The following is a 12,096-nucleotide window of genomic DNA, read 5'->3' as shown; positions in this document are numbered from 1 at the left end:
TGTATAAAAAATAATAATATTTTACTATATTTAATTTATTTTTAAAAAATAGATTAAAAAACAATTTAAAATTACTTGCACGATCAGTATGTGACCCTATTTTCAACTTGTTGCTGGACTGAACGAATGAATACACAGATGGTTGGAAAATCGATTTAAAATTTTAAAATTATTAAGCAACACAATGTCTATCGTGTAAATGGTTAGAGATCGAAAAGAATTTTTAGTCTATCAGCTAAAACATGAACAATGTCTTCCACAACAAATTATACAGGTCATCATCATCACATGTGAGGGGTCCTTCTTCTTATTTAATTTTTAGTTTGGAATTATTGTTGTCCAAGATACGGAACATGCATCATGAACAAGAATCATTATTAGGTGAGACTCAAGTATGCCTTACAAAGGAAAAAAACAATTACATATACTTTGGCATTCATCACTCTATAGAAATATAATCTTGACCGTTGTGCTAATTTGTTTGTTCATGAGTAAACACATTATGACACTCTGGAATTAAAAACCACGGAACTTTTCAGCAACCAAATGTTTGTTTTCCAACGAAAGTCATAAGAATGCGATCAACATGACAACCTACTCCCAACTTGAATGGTGTCATCACCAATGCATGCATCATAGCTTTTAACTCTTCTAAGTTCTAACCTTTCAAATACCAAAACTCTACCAAGTTATTGAAGTTGAAGTGAAGAGAAACCTCAATACAAACGTTCCATGAATGGAGAAGAGAAACCTACTCATCAAAGATGAACCCTTTATCCAACACCCTTTTATTGTTTCTCTTGTTCTGATTGTGGGATTTGTTGTGATGGACCCTTTTCATCTGGGTCCATTGGGGAATCATGAGTTCAGACCCGTGAAGCATGACATTGCACCATATCATCAAGTCATGAAAAATTGGCCTAGGGACAACTTAAGCAGGCTAGGACTTTATGGCAAATCAGAATTTAAGGACCAAGTCTATGGACCTGAATCACTCGAATTCGACAACTTGGGTCGCGGTCCTTACACCGGTTTAGCCGATGGCCGTGTGGTTCGATGGATGGGAGAGGAACTTGGTTGGGAAACATTTGCAGTTGTCACCTCCAATTGGTTACTATCTATGGCTATAGTATTCTCCCTTTATTATTTTGGCACGCAGTTACTTCTATAAAAACATTTTCATCCGAAGATCATATTGCAAACTGCTAAATACTTTAGTCAAACATATCAAATCATTTAGCCCTTTGTAATACTATCTTCAAGTTATTTTTGTCCTAATACAGTTACTGAACAAATTTTAGAAAATACATAATTTCGGATATGCAATACATATATTTTAAGCTAATCTAATGTTAATTATGATTAGGACGGAGAAGATTTGCTTGAGAGGGAATGATTCAACAACTGCGAAGCAGTGGAAGCATGAGAAAACGTGTGGGCGTCCACTTGGTCTAAGATTTGACAAAGGGAGTGGAGATCTATATATAGCTGATGCATATTATGGTCTTCTTGTGGTTGGACCAAATGGTGGACTTGCTACACCTTTGGCAACTCATGTTGATGGAGAGCCTATTCTCTTTGCTAATGATCTTGACATTCATAACAATGGTTCCATCTTCTTCACTGACACCAGCAAAAGATACAACAGAGTGTACTACTATACTATTCTCTGTTTCTTGTTAATTTATTAATATTATGGGGGTTATTAGTTATTAATTACTTGTTTAATTTGCAGTGCGCACTTCTTTATATTGTTGGAAGGAGAAGCTACTGGTAGGCTTCTGAGATATGATCCTCCAACTAAAACAACTCATGTTGTCTTGGATGGCCTTGCTTTTCCTAATGGTGTGCAATTCTCTAAAGATCAATCTTTCCTCCTTTACACCGAAACCACCAATTGCAGGTTACCAAAATTTTGGTGTATTTGATATTTTAACATATATTTTATATTAAAAAATATTATTTATACATTAAAATTAATTATTATGTATTTATGTATAAATTATATTTTAATATTTTATACTAATAATTTATTTTAGTGATTAATTTTAATGTAATTCTAGCATGATTAATTTTATATAACATGAATTAATCATTCAAATTTCAGTCAAATAAAAAAAATTTTGCTATTATAATTTTAACAATAGAATATAATACTGAAAGGAATAAATTTCCCAAAATGTATTTAAATAATTTTATTGTTGACAAAAATATACTCAAATTTTGTTATGAACAAAAATATTTTTAAATAATTTAAAAATACGATAAAATTTTAATAATTTTTAAGTATTTTTAAATTATTTAGAAATACTTTTATCTATGAACAAAATTTAGGTACATTCTTATTAGCGATAAAACTATTCGATTGCATTTTTAGTCAACTAAAAGATTGAATTAGTTTGGCAGAATTAATTGTCCACAAACGCACTTCAACAACTAATTTCGTGAAACTACCTCAATGTTTAATGAATATCACCTTAATTTATATTTGTTATGATTAAAATCATAGACATTTTTCAAGTGATACTATATTGTGTTGAAATAAAGTTATTCCAGATTTGATAACATTATATTATTTAGGAGATAATGAATGGTAGATGACATGATGACAGGCTAAGGAGGCTTTGGATAGATGGTCCAAGAAGTGGGAGAGTGGAAGACGTAGCAGACCTGCCAGGTTTCCCAGACAACGTGAGAATGAACGAGAAAGGGCAGTTTTGGGTGGCAATAGACTGTTGTCGGACACCGGCACAAGAGGTTCTCAGTCACAACCCATGGCTCAGGAACATCTATTTCCGGTTGCCGGTTAGAATGAGCTTGCTCGCCAGAGCCATGGGAATGAAGATGTACACCGTCATCTCGCTTCTCGACGACAATGGACGCATCCTCGAAGTTCTTGAGGATCGAGAAGGTGACGTCATGAAGCTCGTCAGTGAAGTCAAAGAAGTCAACGGCAAGCTCTGGATAGGAACGGTCGCCCATAACCACATCGCCACCTTACCTTATCCCTGAAATGACTCAATTCTCCTCCACGTAGGATTTTCCTCATCGGTAGTAGTCAGCGAACTGCATGATCTATGTGTAACAATATTTATTTATAATAAAATATTTTGCCGCATATTACATCGACTTATTTTATTACATTTATTCTGACTGTGAAATTGGAATTCTCTTGAACACAAATTTGTAGGATTTTGGGTTGGCATCTAAATATATTTGTAAGAAATTTTAATATTTAAATCAGTAATAATTTAATAATAATAAAAATGATAAGGTTTAACAAAATAAACACACTCAAATAATTTTGTCTTCAACAAAAATATATTTAAATTTTATTATTAATAAAAATATTCTTAAATAATTTAAAAATACGACAAAAATAACTAATTTTAAATATGTATTTTCAAAAATACTTTTAAGATTAAATTTTGATGTAAATTACAAGCATAATTAAAAAATGAAATATTTTCATCTTTAAAATTTGGTAATTTTATGCTAAGTATATATTTTTTGTAATTTTTTGTCAACAACCAATAATACATTTGAAAATTACAAAAAATATATACTTAGCAAAAAATCATCGAATTTTAGGAATAAAAATATTTCATTTCTTTAATTATACTTACAAAAAATTGCATTAAAATTTACGGAAAAGCTCTGCATACAAGCCATTAGGGCTTGTATGCTTTACAAGTTTATTAAACAATAAATTTAAAATACGCGCTCCTCCACCTTCGTTGATTACACGCGCTATATAATATGCCGCGTATATCTAACTTCCAAATTTAAAATATTTGTTTCCTTCTTCGTTTTCGTTATTTTGAGATTTGGTTGTTCTTCTTCTCGCGCGTCTTCCCTCATTCTTCTCCATCGATCTTTTCCTCTTCTTTTCTCACTGGTATGTTCTTCGTTTACGTTCTCTTTTTCTCTCTCTGCAACTCGAGTTTCGTTTTCTCTTTTGATTTGTTGTTTTCTGAAATCAAAGTTCGAACTCGTTTTGAAGATGATGGATCCTTCAAGCTCAGATTCTGCGCTGAATCCAGACGATGTGGATTATGAATTTGAATCTAACGAAGTTCCTGAGGTTTGATTTACAGTAATTTGTATAGCATTGTGTAGTTTAAAAATTGCTGAACATTGTTTAATTACCTGGAATTTATAGCAGACGCTCGGGTGTAGATCAACTCTTCTTTGGGTGTATTTTAGTTATAAGTGTGGGTGTATATACACTTTACTGGTTTTTGTTATTTTTAATTGAGTTGTTGTTGTTCAGGTGTATTATATCAGACATGATTGGGTGTGTTTTTAGTTTTTGACATGGTGTATTCTGCAGCCTGTGTATTGACAGTTTATGGCTTTAAAGGTCATTCTGTAGTTGAATTGTTTCGGTTCGGGTGTATCATATTAGACATGATTGGGTGTATTTTTATCATATCTATGGGTGTATTCACAGTTCTGACCAGGTGTATTCTGCAGCCTCTCTCTGTTGTTGATGACGAGCTTGTTCCGAAGGTCGGAATGACCTTTACGACCCTTGAAGATGCCGGAAAATTTTACATGAACTACGCTAAGGCTGCAGGTTTCTCTACAAGAGTTCGGTGCACAAATAGGAAGGGAAACGAGATTAAGAATCAACTGATTACATGTAGCAGAGAGGGAAAATGGAAATCTAAAATATCTCCAACCGAGAAGACCAATCCGACAGCCGGTTTAAACTGTCCTGCAAGAATTTATATACACACATTGAAGGATGTCGGTGCTTGGATCATTTCAAAGGTTGTGCTGGATCATTCACACCCCTGCTGTCCAAGCAAAGCAGAGATGCTCAAACAGCACAGGGAACTAAGCATGTCCATTCGTCGTACGATAGAGAATAACGACGAGGTCGGTATCAGACCAAGCAAAACCTACCAATCATTTGTTGCGGCTGCCGGGGGTCACCGCGAGTTAAACTTTATCGAAAAGGACGTGAGGAATTACATTACCAGGGAAGTGCGGAATGTTTCCGAACAAGAAGATGCAAAGGAATTCGGGAAATATTTGTTACGAATGAAAGAGAAGAATCCGAATTTCTTTTTTGAGCTCGAACTCGAGGAGGATCAATCGATTAAGCTGGCTTTTTGGGCCGACGCAAGAAGCAGAGCCGCGTTTGAGTATTTCGGAGACGTCATTTCATTCGATACCACCTACAATACAAACAGGTAACAAAATGTCCCTGTTTATGATGCTAAATTAATTTATTTTTACGAATCCGCAGCAGAGGTGTATATTGGCTGTCTCATTGGGTGTATTCGAAGCATTTGTTGGGGTGTACCTAATGATTTTGCATTCTGGACCATGGTAATTCGTTTCAGGTATAATTTGGTCTGTGGTTCTTTTGTCGGGGTGAATCACCACGGTCAGTCAACACTTCTCGGATGCTCTTTGATGAAGAACGAAGAAATTGAATCATTCAAATGGTTATTTCAATGCTGGCTTCGTTGCATGGGAGGAAACGCTCCGAAAGGGTTTCTCACCGATCAGTGTGCATCAATGAAAAGGGCTTTAGAGTCCTGTATGCCAACAACAGTTCACCGCTGGTGTATTTGGCACATCATGAAGAAGATTCCAAGCAAATTAAACGGGTACAAGGGACATGCCGATATCGAACAACAAATGAGCCATGTTGTTTGGAACTCTCACAGCAAAGACTCATTCGATAGGAATTGGAACGATTTTCTGGTGAATTTTGGTCTTGCGGACAACAAGTGGCTTTCAGGTAATGTGTTTTTAAAATCTGCAGCAGAGGTGTAAATTGTAGGATCACTCGGGTGTATTTTACTGTGTGTGTTTGGGTGTATTATGCAGATCTGTACGAAGACCGTCACATATGGGTTCCTATCTATCTGGACCACCACTTCTGGGCAGGGATGAGAAGCACACAAAGGAGCGAGAGCATGCATTCATTTTTAACAAGTACATCACCCGGAACAGCTCGCTCATTCAGTTCGTCAAACAGTACGATAATTGCCTCGGAAGCAGGGAGCAAGCAGAGAGAGAATCAGATGCTGCAGATTTTCATACGGTCATACCGTGTGCAACCAAATCCTCCATCGAAGCTCAGTTTCAAGATGCGTACACCCACGCAAAGTTTAGGGAAGTCCAAGCCCAATTCAGAGGAAAGGCGAATTGCATCACCAGATTAAAGAATTCTGCTCTAGGCTATTCAGTATACGAAGTCGGAGAACAAGTTTCCAGCTCAATATTCGACAAGTTCACGGTTACCTACGACTCAGTTGCAGCCGAGGTAAAATGCCAATGCTTATTATTCGAGTCGAGAGGGATACTGTGCCGTCACGCACTAAGCGTTTTAAGCTTCGAACAAGTAAGCCAAGTGTCCCCTAGATACATACTGGAACGATGGAGCAAGAAGGTAAAGAGGCGACACACACACATCAAGAGCAGCCACGACGAGCCACTAATGGAGCCAAGAAGCAAGAGGTTCGACCAATTGGTTTTTCGTTCGCAAAATATTGCGAATTTGCCTCCGAATCGGAGGAGCTGACTGCAATTCTGCACCGTGCGTACGATAACGTCATGGCCGAGATGGAAGCAATAAAAGGCAAAAGGAAGGGGACATCTTCTTTATCCCACGAAGACGCCAACTTGGAATCCGTTAACGAGCTTCAAAGCCCGCCAAGGATTCGAACAAGAGGACGTCCAAAAAACAGGCTAGGTTCAAAGCTGGAGAAACAGATTGCAAATGCCACAAAGAAGAAGAAGACGAAAGTTTTAAGCGAGGTAAATGTAATGTTCTTTAAATTTGTGGCGATTGAGTTTATTTTTCTAGTTAATAGTTTAGCTAATGCGTGAGTGTTATATTCAGATAAACCTGTTTGATGCTGCATCAGCGGCGCATTCAAGTTGCAGCCAATATCAGGGACAAGTTATAAATTATCAGTTCAGGGTACCAGCAGCAGGGGATAACTCTTTGGGTGTATAGTTATAAAGAGTATGGGTGTAAAATCACTGTTACTTTTGGGTGTATTTTTGTTAATTGACAATTTACATATAGACACATATATAGATACATATAGAACAAAAGCTGTAAAAATTCACAGGTTATGGGCGTATATTTCAGTTGATGTTTTTTTTTTCATATTTTAGTACATGTAATTCATTCATTTTGAATACAGCACAGACAATTGGGTGTATATTTTATTCAACCTCGGGTGTATTATTAGACTTGCGTTGGGTGTAACAGTTTATAATATGCGTATGCTTTGATTTTTTGCTTTATGTTTTACCACCTGTAATACAGTTTTTGAATACATCACAGACAGTTTATCAGCACAGATAGTTTAACTATGGGAAAAAATATACATGGAATAGAAGTTGTTGATAAATGGCAAACATTTACATCATTTGTTCAATTTACAAACTACCCAGTTTCTATATCAGCAGAATTAATCTGACAAAACGGACTCAATAATACAGAGGATGGCTTTGACAATCTTATAGCACTACTCTCTCTAATTGCCCGATCTCTCTGTGTATTCAACTCACTGAATAGTATCCGGGAAGCATACTCCACTCTATAGTGGTCCACCTCCTCCTACAATTAAAAAGTATGTTATGTTTAAACAGAAATATTAATTCAGTAAAGTAATACAGAGTTATATAGTTCTAAAGACAGTTACCTGTGTCCAATTATCCCATTCATACTTCCCCTTTTTAATGTTTTCCGGCTCTATTAACTCAAGCCACTTCATTACGTAGATAGCGCAGTCATAGCTGAAAATGAAGAAAATAAATTACAAATCTCATTTAGGAAAGTTTAATGTTCAGAGTCACAAATTTATACCTTGTTTTTTGGCCTGAAATTTTAACATATGGTGCTTTAATTTCCTTCTCCTTCTCGCCTTTCTCGAGAGGTTTTCCGCCGGCATATGTTATCAATCTTGAAAATACATATCCCTTAAATACCAAAACAAATCAGTAATACACCCGAAAGAATGGACAAGACACACCCAACTTAATATGGAATATACACCCAATTGAATATGGAATATACACCCAACTCAACTTTCAAAATAGACCTATCTATTAAAGTAAAGAAGATAGAGGGAACTTACAGTGAATTTATTAATGTCCTTTCTCTCAGCGCTTGGAGCTTTTTTGTGTAGCGGGTCAAGTATTTGACATTTCCGCGTTCTTGTATTTATCAGCCATAACCACCAATGTCCCGAGTGGCAAACAGGAGCAAAAATCTGAAGGATTGCCACATTTCAACAGTCTGTTATTTTATTTGGCATATAAGTAAATAAGCATACTAACAAATTTACGAAACAAAAACTTACATATGGATGCGAACTTAATTTTTTTCTATCTATGAAGTGAATGAAACTCGGGTAGGCTTCCACCCTGAATTCTCTGTTCGTTTTCGGAGATATGAATTCCCCATTGGGTGATCCGAAAGTGCCATGCTCTGCAAGAATTGCAATACAAGAAATGAAAACATGAAAATAAACAACTTACACCCAATCTAAGCTAAAAAAATACACCCAAATCAATCCATAAAATACACCCAAAGTTCGTAGAAGTAACACTTACCACAATATCGGGGGGGGGGGGGGGAGACAGTATATTTGTGCCTGAAACCTCTTTTTCTTTTTCTGGTTTAGGATGAGGCAGATGGCAGATACAATCTAGAAATCAATTTTAAATTAATAAACATTGCAGTTGACTTTGGTGTAAAAACATTAATGTTAGTCTAAAATTACCTGAGATTCTATATCACTTTTTGCCTGGAGGGATGCAAGGTGCGTTCTCATCAAAATGTATTCTCCTTGGCCAATCAGAGTGCATATCTCCTCAAACTCGTCAGTATTGCCCTTTGCATCTTCCTTCAGTCTCGTCCCCCAGATGTAGCACTTTTCTTTCATATCATCCGAAATTTGATTTATTCCCCCCGGGGTTTCAAACTTTGCAGAACTTTCTCCCCCAGTCTCCCTCTGAATTTGTGGACTTTCGTCTTTTCCCTTTGACGCACTGCTTGCTAACTTTTGGACCAAACTGTCCAATTGTTCTAGCATAGTTGCAGTTTCTGGAGATTTTTCCCTTTCTGTCTCCTGCGTCGACGCCCCCTCCTGGCTTGAATCTGTCAATCCGAGGCTGAATGATGGCATCCCCGGATCTGTTTTAGGAACATAGCTTGCTGTCCGTGCCATCATCAACAGGGCAGCAGCGTCCTCGGCATCTGGATGACTGCATCATTATGTATAAGAATAAGAGTAAGAATAAGAATATACGGATGACAAGCAAAGATTGATTCTAGTCTAATTAACTTACATTTTTGTTGGAGCTGGGGGAAGCTTGGGTGTTGTTTCTTGAAGTTGTTTGGGGGTTTCAGAAGTGCTGCACAGTTACACAAAATCGATCAGGAAGAGTATACACCCAAACTCTTAGCAAATATACACCCAAACCCTAAACAAATATACACCCAATACTATTTTCTTACGTTTCTCTAGCCCCTTCAATCTGTAGCATAGGGGTTGGTTCGGAATCTGCGTCAGTGGTTGTTTGTTGGGATGGCGGCACAAAAAACTGGATCGGGACTCTAAACAAGAATAAAAATGAAAGGTTAACAACGTATTTGAAAATAATAAGGTTATAAGGTTGAAATATTCTTGGATAACTCACATTGCAAGCGCTTCCGACGGCGTTTGTTCCCTAACAACCATCATATTCGAATCATCCGGAGTCAACCTAAAATACACCCAAAGAAGGTCAAAAAATACACCCGAACAATTCAAAAAGAAGACGGGCTTTGTTTTTTGAGAACTTACATAATTGCAGTTTTTGCTTTTTTTTGCTGCCTTTTTTTTCTTGAATAAAATAATAAAGGGCTTTTTTTCTAAAAAAAATATATACAGAATTAGAAGTAGAAGTTATTAGAAGAACAAAAGTAACGGTTATTTGAAAGAGAAATTACATGCTCTGAGACGGCTGGTTTACACTACTCTGTTCTGTGCGTCCTTGAGAGGAAGGATCATCACTTCCCAAGTTCACAGCCGGTAGTCTAAACAGATTTCATGTTATTCAAACGAAATATACATCCAACTTAGTAAACAAGATACAACCAACTTGATCCACAAAATACACCCATATTGTTTCACAGAATACATCCAAATCATGATAACAAGATTTTATTAAATAATAAAGCTTCTTACGTTTCAGAGGACACATAGCGACCTTCTGTCGATCGCAGGTCAGCTTGGTTGTCCCTGCAAAACAAGATACAATTATTAGCAAACAAAAGACACCAAAATCTCAAATACACAGCACAGCAAGACATACCCCTCTGCAGCAGATTTATGAACGTTTTCCCCTAGCAATTCATCAAGTTCGTCACTTGATATTTCATATGTCTCACTACATTCATAAAATAAGACGTTAACAAAAATAATTACAATGAAAGACCGTAGTATAGCTTACGAGGTACTGTACCCGTAAAAGTATTGATCTTCTTCATGAGGTGAATCCTCCACAACTACTTTTTTCTTTTTTTGTGGTGTTCTGGGTGAAAAAAAAAAACAGTACCAATCAGAAATAAAAAATTAATTTTATCACAGAATATTAATGAAAGAAGTGCTTACTCTTTTGGTGTTGTTTTTGTTTTTTTCTTTTTCTTCTCCTTCTTCCCAGGTGATGATTCTTCGCTCCTATAAGTCAATAAAAGACACCTCAGTTAATACACAAAATCTTTATAAAGAAGCCAAAAGAAAGGAGTAATAATTTCAGGACATTACTCATCACTTGGTTCAGATTCAGATTCTGAATCAGAATCTGACTCCTCTTGCCTCTGCTTTCTTTTTCTTGAGTCCATTCTGCAGGCAAACAATTGTCATTTAGAACATACTAAAAATACACCCAAATGGATTCACGAGATACACCCAACTAAATATACAATATACACCCAAAACAGCAAACGAAACACACCCTGCTTAATAAGCTACATACACCCAACGTGGATAAACAAAATACACCCAAACCGAAAAAGAAATTACACCCAAGTATGGTACTTACTTTTTCCCCTTTTTGCCGGGGTGTTTAATTCCCGAATCCTCCGAGTCTTCTTGAGCCTCAGACTCAGAGGTAGAAGTGTCACTGTCAGTAGTTTCTGTCTCCAAAGACGATGTTGAGCTCGCCTTCCTTTTTTTTTGTTTTTTTTATTTCTTGTTTTTTTTGTTTTTTTTTTGTTTTTTTCTCATTTTTTCTTTTGTCTCTGCCAAATTCAGAATCCCCTGAAACATGAGATATTTTAGTTAGCACCATTCGGGTAAATAAAATACACCAACTTATTATGATTACTCACCAAAATTTTCTCTCTCTCTGCATTCATTCTTTCCACCAACTGCTCCTTAGTCCAGTTGGCAATCCATGGCTTTGGTGGTCTTTCAACCCTGTTCTTGCCTTTGTTTTTTGAAAGATGAAAGTAGATTATCATCAGGGCGAAGAGGCAGCCATTGATTGCCTTCTTCTTCTTCTCTTGATAGTCTGTTATGCCCTTGATCATGAAGGTCAAAACATGCCCCCCAGTTTCTCTCCTCTATGCCGTCCATCTTAAAAATTGGGACCAGGTGCACGGGCGATATTTTGTTTATCGTTGTTGGCAAAAGGAACGCCATCTGTATGTAGAGGATGAATATCCTCTTGAACATCAGGCGTTCCTCTTCGTTGCCAACGCCGATGTCCATCATTTCATCGGTTAGACTTTTGAGGGTCTTACCCTGGAATCTTCTATAAATTATTTTGTCATCATCAGAAAGTTTCTTATAGTCAACTTTCTCAGGAAATAGATCTCCTACAAAAAGGAAGACAACAAAGCATCCAAGTCGGTTCAAATACACCCAAGCATCAGGTTAATATACACCCAAGCAACAACCTAATATACATCTATAATTTTGAGCTAATTACCTGTTGCATTGATGCCAAGCGCATCACCTATTTTTTTTGGGGTTATATGGAAAGAACCATATCCTGTCTTCAGTTTGTTCTCCCCAAGTTTGAAGTTGTTTGCCAGCTCCCTTAAGAGTTGGTGATCCACCCTCAGTG

General features: G+C 36.7%; 1 protein-coding gene across 1 annotated transcript; it reads left to right on the top strand.

Moving 5' to 3' along the window:
• Nucleotides 1–703: 703 nt before the first annotated feature.
• LOC130946752 (protein STRICTOSIDINE SYNTHASE-LIKE 13) lies at nt 704–3,124 on the top strand. Its single transcript, XM_057875595.1, has 4 exons — nt 704–1,110; nt 1,367–1,651; nt 1,736–1,903; nt 2,613–3,124. The coding sequence occupies exons 1-4, from the start codon at nt 737–739 to the stop codon at nt 3,010–3,012; spliced, it is 1,227 nt and encodes a 408-aa protein (XP_057731578.1). The 5' UTR covers nt 704–736; the 3' UTR covers nt 3,013–3,124.
• Nucleotides 3,125–12,096: the final 8,972 nt, after the last annotated feature.

Source organism: Arachis stenosperma, chromosome 8, assembly GCF_014773155.1.
Source record: "Arachis stenosperma cultivar V10309 chromosome 8, arast.V10309.gnm1.PFL2, whole genome shotgun sequence".
NCBI classification, from domain to species: Eukaryota; Viridiplantae; Streptophyta; class Magnoliopsida; order Fabales; family Fabaceae; genus Arachis; species Arachis stenosperma.
Note: the sequence above shows the minus strand (reverse complement) of the source record. Positions and strands in the feature narration are given on the sequence as shown.